Below are 19,926 nucleotides of genomic sequence, written 5' to 3'. Positions count from 1 at the left end.
TCAAAGAATTGGAAAATAAGGAGAGAAACATAGGATTCAGTATGGAGCTAAAGAACCCTCTTGGGTATTACTTCTTCATATTTTCATTTTGATAAAAAAGCTGGTAATTTATAAATTCTGCCATGTTAGGTTAATTAAAAAGAAACCTTCCACGCAAATATGCTTTTTGTTTTGTTTTACCGCCTGTCATCTTTATCTTTGTAGACATTGTCCGGAGCGATGTTGCCTTGGATAAACAGAAAGGCTGCAAGATTGCCCAGCATCCTGATATTATGCTGGAACTGCAGAGAGAGAAGGCAGCTCAGATGCATCTGGTCCTTCTGAAAGAGCAGTTCTCCAATACTTACAGTAATCTCATATTAACAGGTAATAGAACCTTAGAGCATTGTTATATATTGATGACCTCTGTCAGTTAGTAAGTTTATGCGTATGAGATACTAGTGTGACATCCAGATGAGTCCACATCTGCCTGTCTTTACCCACTCTACTGCATTTTAATTGTGATGACTCGTCTCTCACTACAACAAACTTTTCTTGAAGTCTGTAGATAGTTTGGGTTTAAAGTTGTGGGTGAGTCTCTGTGTTTTATAAATGATAGAACCAGTGGAAAATTAATGAAGTCTTATGAAAATACAGCTTTCTAAATGTGTGCCAATAGATTTGAGAGGGTTACTAAATTTGGAATCTTTTAAAGAAGTAGCTATTTTCTTTTTTCTGCTTATGCCCTTTCTATGAACTTGGTAAATATGAAAACAATGTGTAAAAATGATAATGATCTTCATACAGAACTGAGAATGTTCTATTCCCGACAGTGTTTGAAAGTATCTGTGGACTTGATTTTCTTTTTAAGCATAAAGAGGTTTCAGGCTAAACTGGACTTGCCCACATCCATGGTTCTAGAAATAAATATGAGTTAGAACTGCAAAGGAAAACAACATTTTGCAGCACTGCCTACAAACCTTTCTGGTAAACAACATGCAAGGTGCATAATTTGTTAGGCTTTGTAAAGATTTTTCACAGGGACTCTACTCTGAGAGTTCTTTAGAGCAAGATGAACTAAGAACCATCTCAGTTGCCTTCAGTTTCTCGGGAGCATTTAAGGTACACTTGATGACTGTTTAGAATGAAATTTTTAACAAGTCAAAACTGTGTGGTTTTTTTGTTTATGAATGGTTAAGAATGAAAAAAGATGGGGTATCTGACAGTATGAACAGCTCATATTTATTTTTACAAACTCTAAGTTTGGAAAATTTTAACTATTTTTACAGGCTTCCTGGCATTTCACCAGGAATTGCTGAGTGGCAACCAAATTGTTTTGCTTTTGTAAAAGCACAAGACTCTTCCAACTTTATCCTGTACCTGGTGGAAACCCGGTAGCATGAGACGAAAGCCAGGTTAAATGTGGCTTTGGTGAGCAGAGAAGAGGATTATGGATTCAATAAGTGTAGGGTGTGTTTTGCTCTTTGATAGGGCATTAAGGAGGGAATACTTAAAAATGATTTATAGCCAATGCATGTATTTTCCCAAATTTGCTAGTAAGACTAAGTTTAAGTTTAAATGTTTGAAAAGAATATAGATTTTTTTCCTCCAGATTTCTTTAGCTTATTCCAAAATGTGCACAAGTATACATATTTATCTTTTTCCAATTTAGTTATTAAAAATGAAATATTTTTATTCCCCCTTACTCTAACAATTTTAGTATTGTATTAGTGGGGTCATACCCTGTGTTCTTTTTTATAGCATACAAAAGACTTTAGAGTAATTCTAACCCTAAACTGCAGATCCAGAGTATGGTTCAAAGGCATATTATCTCTGAAAACACTCAAGTTCTATTGAGTTCAATGGAATCTTTCTAATTCTCGGTAACATAATCCCTTTGGATGTTTATTCACAGTTCAAACTGTTGGAATCAACATTGTCAACTTTTACCCTGACAACTTGCTTACTTTCTACTAAACAAACTTACCCTAGAGAAGAGCCTCTTTCCTGCTCTTACTTCTCCCAAGCTGCTTCAAAGAGTCTTCAGGCGTTCTCCACATTTTTCACTCATGTCCTTTGTACAGAGGTGCCTTGCAGCAGAGTATTTGCTGTGCCCTGGTTTGTTTACGTGAAAGTTCAAAAGGTTTCAGTTCCAGGTGCTGGGGAGAGATGGAGTCATTTCAGTTTCGTACCAATGGTAAAACTATTTTAATGTCCTTTAACTAAGTCTTTGATTTTACACAGTGCGGTTTTCTAATTGTTATGAAGTTTAATCCTTGATTTCTTATATAAATCTTGAGAACATGGTCTCCAGACAGCTAAACATAATATTTAAACATAACTAAACTAAGTTTTGTAAATATTTCTCTTTTCAGTGATGAATGTATATTGGTAAGGAGGGTGAAGTCGAAGGGGCATGACCACTCAAATGAATTGACTTTCTTTACCAACATATTCGGAACAGCTACTTGAGGGCTTCTACTTGGTGATAGTCTACTTATTCTTTCAATAGCTCTGGCATACTCTATGAAATTTTTGCAATGAAAGTACTTAGAAAACCAGACCACTAAATCTCGGGAAAAGTTAAGTTTTCTTACCCTCCCATATTATTTACTGATTTCATGTATATGTTTTGTAGTGTATAATAATTGCTTTTTGACAAGTTAATGTGTATATATAATAATATCTTTGAAAGGTGTAATATATATTCCAAATTAAAATTAGATACCTTACCTGTAAGTGTTCTACCTTTAGCTGATTGCGAATATTAACCTTGGTTGAGGTAAGAATTCTCACTTAATAGCCTATATTTCAATTGATAACTTTTAATCAGCTACTCCTTAGATGAGGAAAAATGATAATCTATGTTTGAAGGTATTGTAATATCACTTCAGTAAAATAGACCTTTCACCTCTATTGCTATCTCAGTTAATGGAAACTAATACAGAAAACTTGACTTTAATGCATTATATTTACTCATTAAATCATATTTTAAATAAACTTATTAATGATACCTTCATTTATGTATTTACTTGTCTGTTTTGTGTGTGTGTGTGTGTGTGTGTGTGTGTGTGTGTATGTATGTGTAGGTCAGAGGACAGACAGCTTTCAGGAGTTGGTTCTTTCATTCCACATTGTGAGTCTCTAGGATTGAACTCAGGTCATTATGCCTGATAGCAAGTACTTTCCCCTTTGAGCCGTATTTTCATCCCGTTTCCAGTGCTGTCTTATTGTTCTCATTTGAATGATTTACATGGTATTGCAAATACTATGAGCTTTGCTTAGCATTTAGTTAGCTTTAACTTTATGTTATTGGAAGGTAATCGAGACATTCCAATAGTGTTAAAATAGGACTATTTTAAATGGTGATGGGTTGAATCCTACAATTTTCATTCAAACTTGCTGACATGGATATGTATGACTATGCTGAAGTCTCTTCAGCATGAGAATAGTCATTGTACATATAACTAAGGGAACAATGAAAGTGCTTAGAGGAGGAAGAATGGAACAGGGAGCCTTTCAGAGAGAACAAGGATCAAGTCTTAACATTTCTTATGCTCTCATAATTTTTAGTACAGTAGTGCTGTGTAAACTTGTCGACATGTTCTATTATATAGTGTGCATTAATCTCAAGACTACTTTTAAGTAATAATATTAACATAGCTTAAAAAAGTTGAAATTTTTTCTACCTCTACCTCTTCCCCCTTAATGGTATAAAAAGAACATTTGTGATAGATCTTTGTAATAATATGAAAAAAAACCCACACAAGTCAAGACAAACAAATAAATATTTTAGAGCTTTCATTAGAACATTCATTACTGGAAGTCGAGTGTACTTACGTAGCATTTTGAATATTACACAGAGCACAGTGAATGATCCTGTAATGAGTTCAAATTTAAACAGTTATTTGTAGTATGATATCACTTAGTTATTTCTCTGCATATGGACAATTTGAAACCACGTAGCCATTTAGATGGATGACATTACTCTACATGCTTTCAGTATTTATTTATGAGTACTTTTCTCATGTATTGGCTGCCAGTTTTTTTTTTTTTTGTGTCTTAATCTTTATTTGTCAGACTCTGATTAGAGTGGTTTTTTTGTGGTTGGGTTTCTTATGTTACTGTAGCAAATGAAAAGAGTAAAAGACTCTATTTCTTTGCTGTGGCCCATTTTGTAAGCATCAGTTGAGCAAAATAGCTCACGTGAGTGGAGTATAGACTCCTGTGCCACATGTCATAATGCCCAGGGGCCTATTTTTAGGTAAGTGTAAGGCTACAATATTCTGTTAACACAAACATTATTTTTGATTTGAATTCTCTTTGTAGCATCTTCTTGATAATTCAAATTTAAAGAGACCTTCCTGTTTTTACTGTTATTTACCAATTGTCTGTGTCATTAACTGGACAATTCTGTGGAAGATTAAAATAATTTCCAACAGTGTTTATTGATTATAATTACATTTCAAAATTAATTTTACTAATGGTTTAAAGAAACTGATTTATACTTTCTAAATGACTCCAGTTAATTCTCATCAGAGTGAATCTAGTTAACTGTTGGGTTTGAGATTTTAGGAGATCCACCCCCTCCTCATTTTACTCATTTGTCTTATCTTTTTTTTGTTATTTGGTATTCACTATTTATTCATTCATTTTTTAAATTAATTTTATTGAGCTATACATTTTTCCCTGTTCCCCTCCCTTTTCCTGTCCTCCCCTTTAACCCTCTCCCATGGTCCCCATGCTCCCAATTTACTCAGGAGATCTTGTTTTTTACTACTTCCCATGTAGATTAGATCCATGTTTCTCTCTCTAAGGGTCATCATTGTTGTCTGGGTTCTCTGGGATTGTGATTTGTAGGATGGTTTTCTTTTTTTATGTTTAAAAACCACTTATGAGTGAGTACATATGATAATTGTCACTCTGCGTCTGGTTATTTTACTCATCATGATGTTTTCTAGCTCTATCCATTTGTCCACAAATTTCAAGATGTCATTATTTTTCTCTGCTGTATAGTACTCCATTGTGCAAATGTACCCCATTTTCCTCATCCATTCTTTAGGCAAGTGGCATTTAGGTTGTTTCCAGGTTCTGGCTATGACAAACAATGCTGCTATGAACATAGTTGAGCACATGTCCTTAAGATGACCACACAACATACCCAAATTTATTGGACACAATGAAAGCAGTGTTAAGAGGAAAGTTCATAGCACTAAATGCCTACATAAAGAAGCTGGAAAAATCATTTGTCTTTTCTTATTTTCTCTGCTTGATATGAGTCTGCTATAATCTATGTGCACAAACTGTGTCATTAAACACTCAGTGTTTTCCACTGTATGCCTTTTCTTTTTCTTTTCTTTTTTTTGAGATAAGGTTTCTCTGTAACATTGGACCCTGTCCTGGAACTAGCTCTTGTAGATCAGGCTGACCTTGAACTCACAGAGATCTGCCTACCTCTTACTCCTGGGAGCTGGGATTAAAGGCGTGCACCACCACATCTTGGTTCCTCTGTATACTTGAAGAAGTTTCAGCCCTCTTATTTCGTACGTTCTCTTAGCTCATTCAAAGCCATCATTTATAGCCCCTTTGTGCAATAGCACTCCATTTTATGATTACATGAAGGGACAAGGAAATACCTCTTTTGGTGACATTTTGCTTTGTAGAGTAGAAAGGACATTTGTCTATCAGTATGAATCCAGGTGTGATGTGGGATTCCCCTCTGTATGCTGTGAATACCATTAATGAATAAAGAAACTTCTTTGTACCTATAACAGGGCAGAACTTAGATAGGAGGGGGAAACTAAACTGAATGCTGGGAGAAAGAAGGGCAGAGTCTGGGAGAATCCATGTAACCCCCCACTGGAGACAGATGCTGGATATAACTACCTGGTAATCCACAGCCATGTGGAAAAATACCCAGATTATTAGATATGGAGTAGTTTAAGATATGAGTTAACCAGAATATGTTTAAGCTATTGGTCAAACAGTATTGCAGATAATATGGTTTCTGTGTCTTTATTTTGGGGCTGGGCAGTTAGGAAACTAAATCCATGTAAATTCTGAGAAAGCTTAGAAAGGAATCCTAGACACAAAAGAACAGAGTTAATCATGGTTTGGTAGTGACATTTTCTTGGGTGGGTTGTGTTTGCAAAAGGCGAGCAGAGGCATGGCTCACTTAAGAGAAGTTTTCCTGATTCAGTAGTAGGAAAAAAAAGCCGAAGTTTTGAAATGCCAGCTTTCTGGACCATGCTGTCAGTGCAAACTCTGACTCTTTCTGGAGGTCTGGCTATAGAGCATTTAAATGGTGTTTGTAAGCAGTGTGTTATAAACTGCTTAATGGCTCAATATAGACCCACTGCATACTTGTAACTAGGGCAGTGTGCTTGGCTCAGAGGCAGTGAATGGACCTTCTCCACCATGTCAGACTGGGTGGGACAAGCAGGAAGTGCTGTATTTCCCCTAGCAATGGTGCTGCTTAAGTTCATAAGAAGGACTTAGCATTTTAAGAAGTGCCCCTGGACAGTAAAGAATTACAGATACACAATAGGACAGACTCAGACATAAAAGACATCTAAATGAGTCACAGTGTTGGATAAATGTACAAAGGCATAGGAGAGAGAAGAAAAAGGGTATAGAGAGGTACAAAAAGAAGTAAATCATTAAAAATAAATAAAACATAGTCTTTAAAGAGACAGAGTATAGATAGTCATAGATTAAAGGAATAAATAAATATTAAGAAGTAAGAGTAAGACAAGCCACATAAAGATGGAGTATACACAGAGAGTCTGGATTATGTGTACTATTGTGTTTTCTTTGAATTTTTTGACTGCAGAGAGACATTTGATTCTGGGGACTGCTAAGCTAAACCAACATATATACTTTAAAGGTATCTTGACTTCAGAATTTGAGTCTAAGGATATGTTGTTTTGGAAAAGAGGTTTTTCTTTTGTTTCTACAGAGGATGAGAACCTGTGGAATACTTCCAAACTAATGTGGTTTGATTCACCAAGACCCCCTGAAAGGCTGCTATGAACCCCCCAAATACTTCTTTCAACAAAAAGCCCATAATCCCAAATATTGTCTATAAATGTTTGTTTACATTTAAATGGAGATATGCTATAGAAATTTGCATTGGTATGGATCTTAGTTTATTGATACAAATTTAAGGTCAATTTTGTTATATGTATATTTCTGCTCTTGATTAAGGTATTGTGTTTGTGCAGCTCATTTAAAAATGTAATGTTTAATTAAGAAATATAGGTTAACAGATAATCATCTATCATAGTCAAGCTTGTAGTCATGTTAATTAGATTTTCTAGATGCACAGAGATGTATTTAGGATGGATAGGCATTCTTCAAACCTTTCAAAGACTACAGAATATGGCATTTAAAATGTTTAAAAACTTAGGACTTTTCATGACAATGAGACACATCTGCTCCTCACAGCCCCAATAACTTCAAGAGGAGGATGGGCATAGAAGAGGTTCCTTATGGAGTTTTTTTTTAGCCATTTGGGCAAGAAACTGCTTTTGCCTGGACTGCTTCATGGTATGCAGTAAAAACTGGACAAGCAGGACCCACAGAGAAATGACTGCTGAACTTGCCTAAAGGTGAAAGAATCCTTTGGGGTTCCTGCTTCATAGAAGAATTTGTTAGACATTCTCCAGGACACAGAAGAAAATAGCTGACAAACTTCTGATATAAGCAAAACTGTCTTTGAAATTTCCTGCTTCATGAAAAAGTCTGATGGATACTATGGGCCTGTAGGCTGAAGATGGATGCCCCAACATTACAGAAGAACTTCAGGTGACTGTCCAGGCAGCAAGGTGTCTCTGTCAAATCTAGAGTTTTGGAAGTTGCTTACAATGTACTTTCTGTTTATTTAGGTAATATTGTATCATTCTATAGTTTTTGATGGAGTTAAAGAATTTACAGTTATAATTATTGTTTTCCTTAGATATAATAAAAGATAAAGTAGATATAAATATTGTAACTACAATTCTTACTTAATACCTGTTTTGTTATATGTAATTTTACTATGTTAAATTTAAAACCTTCCTTTTTATTTAAATAGAAAAAGGGGGGTGATGTGGGATTCCCCTCTGCATCCTGTGATTACCATTAATGAATAAAGAAAACTGGCTTGACCTGATATGGTAGAACAGAGCTAGGTGGGGAAAACTAAACTGAATGCTGGGAGGAAGGAGGCAGAGTCAAGGAGAAGCCATGTAGCCCCACAGGATCCAGACAGAACTTTAGCTGGTAAACCACAGCTACATGGAAATACAGAAACTTCTAGAAATGGATTAAATTAAGATATAAATATTAGCCATTATGAAGCTAGTGCTAATGGACCAAGCAGTGTTTCAAATAATATAGTATCTGTGTGGTTATTTTGGGTCTGAGATGCCAGACAGCTGGGAAACAAACAAGTGGCCAAGTGGCCTTTTTACAACAAATTTACAACACAGGTGGGTATGACTTGAGGCACAGCATGATAAAAACCCTAGATAATAGGTTTTAATATCAGTTTTCTTCCCTCTATGGCGTTTATTACCAACTTTATAAAAGAACATAAGATAATCTTTACATAATACCCTGAAAAGTTATTATCATTATTTGTAATATTATTTGCATATTTGTTAATGTAAGAGGGAAGTGATTTTCTCATCATAGAAATTTTTATGCAGGGCTAGAGATTATGTTACATGAATATACATACATAATACATACATGTATGTATGAATATAATAACTTAATAAAAAATTTTAATTTGATCCACTGTATTGGAATTCTTCAGAGAGACAGAATCCAAAAGGATAGTCACATATATAAATGTTTATGTATATACATATATGTGTATGAGCAACATATATTTTTATATATTTCATATATCATACACATGCAAGGAGAATATTATGGAAACTTGCTCATGTGATTATAGAGGCTAAGGAGTCCCATGACAGGCTGTCTACAAGTTCTAGGCTTTGTATTTAGGGATACTGGAATGTGTTTTAGTTCAACTCTAAAACTTAAGGACCAAGGAAACCAAAAATGTAATTCTCAGTTTGAAGCTGAGAAGATGGGAGGGTAGAAAAAGAGGTGGAGACACAAAGAGAGAAGTAGGGGAGATAGGGGAGAGAAATGAGGAAGAAGAAGGCAGATGGGGAGGAAGAGGTTGAAGAAGGAAGAGTAAGAGAGAGGGAGAATGATTTGCTTTGTCTCTGCTTCTTTTGTTCTGTGTCGGTCCCCAGCCAATCTGATGGCATCTACTCTTGTTTAGTGCAGACCCTTCCTCATTGGCTATGGTCACCCTTATGTCTCAGTAACCTTTGGAAACATTTTCATAGAAATATCTAGAATTAGTGCTTTACTATTTTGCTAGGTATTTATTAATCTAGTCAAATTAGCATCTGAAATGAACCATCACACCCTTCATTATATGATATACTTAAGAAGTAATTGAGAAGTGAAATATCTGTATTACCCTATTCTGTATATATGCTTAAAGTAGTAACAATTAAAACTATTGAAGCATACTTGATGTAAATTTGTGCTTTTGAAGTAAAGTATACATTTATTCAATCTCTCCTAATTCCTAATGGTGGCTTGAGTTTCAGAATAAAAGAATGAAATTAGAGTTCATTTAAAAATATTTTCAGGATCTTTATCCAGTACAGCATTTCTCAGGTTTGAGAGGGTAAGAATTTTTTTTTATTAAGAACCAATTAATATAGCTAGGCATGGTGGCACACACTTTAATCCCAGCACTTCGGATACATAGGCAGGAGGATCTTTGTGAGTTTGAGTCCCACCTGGCCTACAGAGTGAGTTCCAGAGCAGCAAGGACTCTTACACAGAGAATCCTTGTCTCAAAAAATGAAAAACCAAACCAAACCAAAAGAATCAAGTAATAGAGATTATTTGTGTAATAAAGAGAGTTTGCAGTTGCTCATTTCCTGCATGGGTGGGGAATGAATAATCAAGATAATGTTTTAATTTGGAGCAGTATTTAATATCTACACCTTGCATACTACTATTTTCTGTCATCACTCAAATATTGTACCATGAGAACTTAAGAGTATTCCATAGTCAGACTTCCTCGTAATGTTTCCCTGTCAGTTGTCACCTGTAACTAGTCAAACCCTACTGAGTCTGTTTACTTGGCTCATCTGTAGGCTTTGACAATGAATGTCATCACTGAACTATTGGATCAATGACATTAGATCATGAATATTGGCCCTTATATAATGATACTATATTTATCTTGGTAATATGTTTTCCCTCCTTCTTTTGTGATAATTAGGAGCTCTAAGGGCAAGAGAACTGCAAGGATTTGTTTCACTCAAAAATTTCTCTGCTAAGTAGTTAAACATGGAAAATTGTGAGCATATAACTCATTTTTCTAAGACAGATGATCTTCCTGGTTCTTTTATGCTTAGTACAGTGCTTCTCAACTTTCCTGGTGCTGCGACCCTTTAACACAGTTCCTCATGCTGTGTTGTTGACCCATAACTGTAATTTTGCTGCTGTTATGAATTATAGTGTAATTATCTGTCGTAAGTGACTTCTGTAAAAGGGTCATTTGACCCCAAAGGGTTCAAATACAGGTTAAAAATTGCTGGTTTAATACAAGGAACAACTCTTTCAAAGTTCTCTAAGGAAGTCTTCCTCCAGTAAATTAACTTTTTTCTCTTGTAAAAGTAATGCATATGCACTGAAGAAAACTTGGCAACTCTCTGTACCAAGAGATAACAGAAAAATCTAGTTCCCTATACTCCAGCTTCTTTATCTGTATATTCAACCAGCTGAAGATAAAATATATAAAAAACAAACACCATGGCTGCATTGAACATATAAAGCAATTTTCTTTTTCATTATTCCCTAAACAATACATTGTCATGCAACTGTTTACATAGCACTTATATTGTTCCAGAATACTATGTGTATTAGTTATACTTATTATTATTGTTATACCCTGCCTAGGCTTTTTTCCTTCACTCTTAAACTTCTCTCATTTAGTAGTTAATTTCAGTGTAATAGTCTAACTTTAATCTGTCTCTCATTTTCCCCTTCAATTCACAGGTTATTCTGGGGTTGGGAGTATTCATGCTGTATCTTCCTGGGTGCTGAGATTATTTTAGGTTTCTGATTATATTTCTTCACCTCTTTCTCTTTGGCTGGAGCTGCCTTATCTCCTCCCTTCATCTTTACTGTTTCCTCTTCTGTTTACTTTTCCCTCTTCTGATTTTCCAGTTTAATACTTACTGTCAGTCTTATTCTGCTGATTTCCTATAGTGGTATATTATTTGTATTTTGATAAATAAATCTTGCTTGAAGACAAGAGGCAAAGCTAAAGTCACCAGAGATTAGGCAATGGTGACACACACCTTTAATTCTAGGATTTGGGAGACGAGTTAGTTGGATCTCTGTGAGTTCAAGGTCACCCTGGGCTACCCAAGATCAATACAGAAACAAATCCAGGTGGTAGTGGCCTACACCTTTAATCCCAGTCCTAGGAAGTCACATTCTTTCAATCCCAGCACTAAAGGGAATATAAACTGGGAGGAGAGAGAGGCTATCTGCTTAGTCTACTTAGTTGGTGGTCGCCCAGAGGTAAAACTTCTCTAGTGTCTTGACTGCTTTCTTTTTCTGGTTGAATCCCAACTTCTGTCTCTGGGTTTTTTTATTATTCATGCTATAATTTCCATTTTGCTTTTACTCTGAATAACTAATATCTTAGTGTATACTATACTATCCTTGGTCTTTATTATCTTCAAATGTTTTGCGTTGAAAGAGTGATTGACTAATCAGCTATTACTGTGTTTTTGTAGTAATACTATCCACAGGTATGGTTATTTACACAGATAGTAATCTGCATTTGGGGGAGTGCAAGCCTAGTGCCCTGAGCATGTGGCCTAGCAGTTTTGCTTTTAAGCAATACTCCCACTACAGTGTAATAACACCTCAAACCTTCTACAGCCTTCTCATACTTAAATACTGAAAATACTACTACTGAATGAATGTGGGTGATTTTTAAAAATCCAGATAATGGCCTAATCCTAGATTTGCAGAAATAAACATGAAAAATCAAGGCAACATAGTTCCTCTTGAAAATGACCAATTTTATAGTAATGGGATACAGTGAGCATTAATTATGTGAAATTTTAAAGAATTCAAAAGAGTGGCTATAACTATGTTTAATGAAGTCAAAAGAGGACATGAATAAATCCTTAATGAATTCTAAGAGGGCAAATCCTATTATGAAACAGGATAAGAAAGAGGACTCATAAAGAAAGGAGTACTAATAAAAATGAAATTGAAAATTTGGAAAGACTGTAAGAGTCAGAGGGGATGGAGGACACCAGGAGAACATAGCCCACTGAATCAACTATGCAGGCCTCACAAGGTCTCATAGAGACTGAAGCAGCAAGCTCGGGGCCTGCATAGATCTGCACCAGGTCCTCTGCATATATGTTATGGGTGGTAATAGTTTGGTGTTTTGTGGGACTTCAATGTGAGAGGGTGTATCTCTGCCCTTTTGCCTGATCTTGAGACTCATTTCCTCCTATTCAAACCTCAATATGAGGGTTTTTATCTTGTCTTACTTACTGTATCTTGCTTTGTTGTATTTGGTTGTCTCATGGAAACCTGCTTTTTTTCTAAAGGAGAATGAAGGGATAGTGGATCTGGGGGGAGTGGAGCAGGGAGGCTGGGAGAACTGGAGGGAGGAGAAACTTGTTGGGATGTATTGTATGAGAGAAGAATTGGTTTTCAGCAAAAGTAAAAGAAAATAGAAAAGGAGAAAAACTCAAGTCAGATAAACAACAACAACAATAATAAACAATAAACAACAATCTACAAAACACCTCAGTGAAAAGATTCACCAATAGTATAGGCCAAGTGGAAGACAGATTATCAGATCTTGAAGACAAGGTAGATTATTTAGAATAGTTAGACAATGATGAAAATAGAATATTAAGGAAGAACACACAGATATAAGACCTATGGAATATTATTAAAAGGCTAATCTATGAATAATGGAAATAAAAGAAGGAGAAGGAACTCAAGTTAAAGGCATAGTAAACATGGTCAATAAAATAATAGGAGAAAATACCCCAAACCTAGAGAAAGAGATTTTTATGCAGATAGAGGAGGCACTTAAAATCCCAAAAAACCCTTCCTCATGTCATAGTGTGGTAAAGAATATGACCAAGAAAGACTATATAAACCCAAAACAGCATCAGATTTCACAACAGAAATTCTAAAAGCTAGAAGAACATGGGATATTGAATATCAAGCTTTTGAAGATGGTAACAGTCAACCAAGAAAATTGGTTCATAAATAAAGAAGAATGAAAAATTTTCTATGATAAGCACAAACTAGAGGGGGTCATGACTAAGCTTGGACTACAGGAATCTTAGATACAGAATACTCTAAAGAGAAATAAAAACACACTCACGAAGCCATAGGAAAGGACGAACTGCACTAGAATAATAAATATGCAAATGAGAATTAAGGAAGTATCAAACATAGAAAAAACAATAATGAATATATCTTTAGTAATCACTCTGAATCTTTTTTGAGATTTTATTTATTTTATGTGTTTGAATGTTTTCCTTACATGTATGTCTGTGAGGCACATGTGTGCAGTATACATGGAGGCTGAAAGAGGGTGTCAGATCTCCTGGGATTGGAGCTATAGATGGTTGTTAGCTGCCATGTGGATGCTGGGAATTGAACCCAGGTCATATGGAAGAAGAGTCAGTGCTCTTAACTGCTGAGCTATTGCTCTTGTTGCAGTAACTCTGAAGCTTAATTTTCTCAATTCTCCAAGTAAAGGCTAGCAAACTGGATTAGAAAATAAGACCCAGGAAATACACCTCATTTCAAATACAAACATAGCCTTAGGGTAAAAAATGGAATAAAGATATTCCAAGGTAATGAAACTAGGGAGCAAGCAGATGTAGCAATACTAATATCTGACAAATTAGACTTCAAGCTTAGAAGAGAAAGAGGTAATTTCATTTTGAAAAGTCCATCATGAGGATGTTGTAACTCTTAATATATGTTCAGTGAATGTCAGTGCACTTAATGTCATAAAGCAAAAGGTGCAGCCTCACCTTCCCACAGTATTGGTAGGAGACTTCAATGCCCCACTCAAATGAATAAACAGGGCATCTAAACAAAAAGAGTAAGCAAAATGACATCAGAATTCTAGAAGAAATAGATAAATTTATGCATACACTTGACCTACCAAAATTAAACCAAGAGGATTTCAACGACTTAAACAGGTCTATATCAAGTAATGAGATTGAAGCAGGAATTTAAAAAACCAACCAACCAACCAACCAACCAAACAAACAAACAAAAAACCTCCCAAGTAAAAGGAAGCCTTGGCTCTGATGAATTCCTCACTCAACCCTACCCAACATTTAAGGAATTAACACCATGTTTCAAACTATCCCATTACTCAAAAAGGAAAGGAACGACTATGAACCGATTCTACAAAGCTAACCTGGAGGGCTGGAGAAAAGGCTCAGCGGTTAAGAGCACTGTCTGCTCTTCCAAAGGTCCTGAGTTCAATCCCCGGCAACCACATGGTGGCTCACAACCATCTGTAATGAGGTCTGGTGCTCTCCTTTGGCCTGCAGGCACACACATTGACAGAATATTGTACACATAATAAATAAATAAATAAATATTTAAAAAAAAGCTAGCCTGGAAAAGGAAACAACAAACAGCAAATTATAGGCTAATCTCTGTGATTAGCATAGATGTAAAATTTGTGCAAATCAGATGCTCCTTGTGTCCTCTCAGGAAATCTACTTTCCTCATCCTAAGTCTTAGCTGCCTCAGAACTAACACTTGTTCCTAAATAATGTAGGTGGAGTAATGAAGTAGTTATTTGCATGATTTCTTTCAATTAGAATATTTTTGGTGTTCAGTCTTTTGTTGCATAGATCAACATTTCATTGCTTTTTTAACTTGATGAGTCATGTTTAATTGTATGTATAGTCTATAGCTTATTTACTCAAATTTAGTTATCATTTACTTAATAACTCAGTAGGAGTTAGATTGTTTTGTTTCATGGGAAATGTTTATTTAGTTTAACAACGTATCCCTCAGTCTGATTTCTAAGGTAGCTAAACCACTTTTTATGTGTGTGAAATTTTGGTTTCTTCAGATTCTAACCAGCAGTTGGTACTGTCAGTCTTAATTTTAGCTGTTCTTATGATTAGCATTTCTACCCTTACAATTTATAGTCTAATTAGAGAAAGGAGATTTTTCAATGTTATCTGTTTTCCACTTAAGAACATAGTATCTTTCCACCTGTTCAGTTATGTCATCTGATAATATTTTATCATTCTATTCCTATGACCTTATTATTGATTTATTCTTTAATGTTTTAGTTTTGTTTATGTCAAGGGTGAATTTCCTTTTTTTAAAAAATAATTTTTCTAGCATAGGAAAAACTATATTTAGCTCATGTTCATTTCCTTTACTAAATTTCCACATTTTTTGTGTTTTATTTCTTTTTCCTTTCTTTTCTTTTAAGTTGCATGTATTTTTTTCAGTGGAGCTAATTACAATGTTCATGAGAAGACATTGTAGAGTAGGGATGCCCATTCTCCTCTAGCTTGTGCAAGAAATTCCAGACAGGTGTAGACGGGCATAAGCAGGGAAGCAGAGTTATCTTTTTGCTGCAAGGACTGTAATGGTTGTGCACCTGGTGCAAAGTTCCTGGGAGTGTGGGTGGGCCTACTGCAGAAAGCCATGTCAGCACCTGGATATCTTTTATTCTATTGTTATATTTGCTGTGTGTGTATACGTGTGTGTGTGTGTGTGTGTGTGTGTGTCTGTTTTATGTGTGGTATGTTTATGTGATTACAGATGCCCATATAGGCCAGGGGTTTTGAACTTCATGGAGGTGGAATTACTAGCAAGTTTAATGTGGATTCTGGGGAACTGGTCATCTTCAATATTGATATGTGCTCTTAAGCATGAAGTCATATCTCCAGCTATAGATTTTTCTATTTTTAATAGCTTATTCTTTTGGTAGAATTTCTTATGTGTGTATTTTTTAGGTGTGTCTTATTTTTTAAATCAAAAACATAGTTAAGCTTCTTTATTCTCTAAATTTCCACCAATTTTTTCTTTCACTTTCTTAAATTCTCTAAAATAATATTGTAAAATTATTTTGAACACCCATACGTAATATTGTATATCAATTAAAATGATACCTGTTTATTATTTTGTAACTGTTTTCTTAGCAAAATTCATAGGTAAGTTCCTCTGTGAAATATAGTCTTGAATTTTGATGCTTATATTAGAAATATACTCTATGAACATATCATCATTACTTAGTTTTATTGATATGTATCATGGTTTTGTCCAATTTTTCATGAGTTTAATAATGTTGTAGAACACATTATTCTGTATATATCTTTTCATAGTTGCTAAATGTATTTTTTTTTGTCAAAATATTATACATTTAAAATTTTAATATGAAGAAAATGGACTTCTATGAAGATCATGCCAGCTTATACTTATATCAGCAATATATAGGAAAGTTCATTTATCTTGTCTCTTGTTAATGGTTTTTAATGTGGATTTTTAATTATTATTCTTTTTTATCTCATTTTTTTAGTTTTTAAAATGTTTTTAAAGATTTAAATTTTTTCAATTAAGGTTTTTTTTTCTTGTTTCATTGTTCGGAGTCCCACAGGAACACCAAGCTAAACAACTTTACCATATATGCAGAGGACCTAGCTCAGACCCATACAGCCTTGCTTATTGTTGGTACAGTCTCTGTGAACCCCTGGGAGCTCTTCTTAGTTGATTCTGTGTGCCAGGTTCTTGTGTCCCTGACCCTTCAGGTTCCTACAGTCCTTCCTCTGCCTCGCCTGAGGAGTTCCTTGAGTTCTGCCTAATGTCTGTGGATCTCTGCATCTGCTTCCATCAGTTTCTGGATAACACCTTTCTGATGACTATTGAGCTAGGTATTGATCTGTGAGTATGGCAGACTATCATTATTAATCATTTCATTGATTTTATTCCCCCCATCTGTGTTTGATTGTATAGCATAGGTCTCTGGGCTATCCAGCTTCCTCCCTATCCAGGCAGTGTCAGATGTGGCCTCCCTCTTACAGCATGGGACTCAAGTTGGACCTGTAACTGGTTGGCGACTCCCACAAGTTTTGTGCCACCATTTACCAAGCACATCTTGCAGGCAGAACAAATTGTAGGTGGAAGGTTTTGTGGCTGAGTTTATGTTCCAGTCTCACCACTGGAAGCCTGGCCTGGTTACAGAAGATGACCGGTTTAGGCTTCATATCCTCCATTACTAGGAGTCTTCACCAGGGTCACCCTGTCAGATTCCTGGGACTTTCCACTGCACTAGGTTTCCACATCATCTCCCAAATGACACCCCCTAATTCTCGTTATCTCTTCCAATACCGTCACCCTCCATCCCCCACCACCCATCCTGTTCCCATCCCCGCCCATTCATAGTTCACCTGCAAAATCCTCCCTCAGAAGGGGAAATAACTAATATTGTTTTTGATTCTTATATGGTAGGCCATGATTTATGTGACATTGTTTTAAGATATAATTCATTAACTGATTAACTTTGCTGTCTTATAAATTCAATCTTATTTTTATTCCTTTGGGGGAAATCTTCTGTTTCTTTTAAAATGTTTATTAAGGGGGCTGGAGAGATGGCTCAGAGGTTAAGAGCACTGACTGCTCTTCCAGAGGTCCTGAGTTCAATTCCCAACAACCACATGGTGGCTCACAACCATCTATGATGAAATCTGGTGCCCTCTTCTGGTGTGCAGACATACATGCAGGCAGAATGCTGTATACATAACAAATAAATAAATCTTAAAAAATGTTTATTGAGATTTATTTTACTTTTATCTTATGTGTGTGGGTGTTTTGACTGCATATATGTCTGTGTGTCATATGTGTGCAGTATCTGCAGAGGCCAGAAGACAGCATTAGATCCTCGGGAACAGGAGTTACAGATGGCTGTTAGCTGCAGTGTGGGTACTTAAAATTTTATCATGAGTCCTCTAGAAAAACAGTCAGTATGCTTAACCTATGAGCTGTCTCTCTAACCCTTTTGTTTCTTTAGTGTGTTTTTTTCTTAGTGTACTGTTGGTGTGTTGCTCAATTTTAAGATGTCTACATATTAGGGAATAGCAATATTTCATCATGGTTGTTACAAAAATATTCCAGATTTTTTAAAATTTGTAATTTGTTGCTTAATAATCTCTGTGTTCACTTTTATTTTTATCTCCTTCTCTTTTGCTCACTTTGATCAGATTAGCTTATTATTATCTTATCACTAGTAACTTCCATTCTGAATCAGGTTTTGCAGTAATTTTGGGGCTCCTACTTTTTGATGATATTTTAGTATGGGGTACATTGTCCCTGGATCATGTGGTCTGCCTATATTTTAAGTGTTATAACTATGTATTTGACCTCTTGTCCTGTAGTATCTTCCTTTCTCCTCGTTATTTCCCATCTGCAGTCGCATCTGGAAGTAGACCAAAACCAGTCTTTTTTTTTCCCTTCAATTTTGTTTTTTAATTACTGAGTCTGGCTTGATTTTTTTTTATCTCTCAGAGGGAATTTTTAATCTGCATCATCTATAAGCAGCCAAACTAATGGCTGCTGTGTGACAGTGATGAAGTTGGCAGGCCTGGAGCAGGGAATTACTTTATCCACGGCAGTCATGGCAGCTGTAACTGTCCAGCTGGATAACCAGGTGTTAGAAGGCTTAGCTGCCCTGCCATTAATACATAGATAGTAGCATTTACATTGCTTTTTATTTTGGGATTTTTTTGTTTTAGCATTTATTATTATTATTATTATTATTAAAAATTTCCACCTCCTCCCCACCTCCCATTTCCTTTCCCCTCCCTTACCTCCCCTCCCCCTCCCTTTCCAGTCCAAGGAGCAGTCAGGGTTCCCTGCCCTGCGGGAAGTCCAAGGTCCAACCCACTCCACCTGGGTCCAGGAAGGTGCGCATCTAAACAGACTAGGCTCCCCAAAAGCCAGTACATGCAGTAGGATCAAAACCCAGTGCCATTGTTCTTGGCTTCTCAGTCAGCCTTCGTTGTCCGACACGTTCAGAGAATCCGGTTTGATCCCATGTTTTTTCAGTCCAGGTCGCGCTGGCCTTGGTGAGCTCCCATTAGACCAGCCCCACAGTCTCAGTGGGTGGGCACACTCCTCACAGACCTGACTTCCTTGCTCATGTTCTCCCTCCTTCAGCTCCTCATTTGGGCCTTGGGAGCTTAGTCCTGCACTCCAGTGTGGGTCTCTGTCTCTATCTCCCTCCATCGCCAGTTGAAGATTCTATGGTGATATGCAAAATATTCATCAGTAGAGTACTACTCAGCAGTAAAAAACAATGACATCTTGAACTTTGCATGCAAATGGATGGAAATAGAAAACACTATTCTGAGTGAGGTAACCCAGACCCAAAAGGATGAATTTGGTATGTGCTCACTCATCAGTGGCTTCTAGGCATAAATAAAGGTCAGTGAGCCTATAATTCCAGATCCTAGAGAAGCTAAATAAGAAGGTGAACCCAAAGGAAAACATATAGTTATCCTCCTGGATATTGGAAGTAGACTAGATTGTCAGGCAAAAATTGGGATCTTGGGGGTGGGGGTGGGGTGGCGGTAAGGGGTGATGGGGAGATGTGGAGAGAAAAGTGAGGAGGGGAGGATGGGGAGACCCTGGAGGAATGGGATTGTTGGGATGGAGGAAGGGTGGATAGGGGTGCAGGGAAGAAGATATCTTAATTAAGGAAGCCATTTTAGGGTTAGCAAGAGACTTCACTCTAGAGGGGGTCCCAGGTATCCATGGAGATGTCCACAGCTAGTTCCTTGGGCAGCTGAGGAGAGGGAGCCTGAAATGGCCCTTTCCTAT

The 19,926-nt window shown here is 36.3% G+C and overlaps 1 protein-coding gene across 3 annotated transcripts in view; it reads left to right on the top strand.

Annotated features, from left to right (window-relative positions):
* Window positions 1–19,926, top strand: part of Hpse2 (heparanase 2 (inactive)) — a 598,898-nt gene that overhangs the window by 92,009 nt on the left and 486,963 nt on the right. For 2 of the 3 annotated variants that reach the window (XM_038330387.1, XM_038330379.1), the window contains exon 3: window positions 205–366. The exons of the other annotated variant lie outside the window; for it this stretch is intronic. In XM_038330387.1, the coding sequence (XP_038186315.1) occupies window positions 205–366 (162 nt within the window). The remainder of the gene's footprint in view (window positions 1–204; window positions 367–19,926) is intronic. 3 annotated transcript variants of the gene reach the window in all.

This window comes from Arvicola amphibius, chromosome 1 (genome assembly GCF_903992535.2).
Source record: "Arvicola amphibius chromosome 1, mArvAmp1.2, whole genome shotgun sequence".
Taxonomy (NCBI): Eukaryota; Metazoa; Chordata; class Mammalia; order Rodentia; family Cricetidae; genus Arvicola; species Arvicola amphibius.
This window is presented reverse-complemented; position numbering and strand designations above follow the sequence as displayed.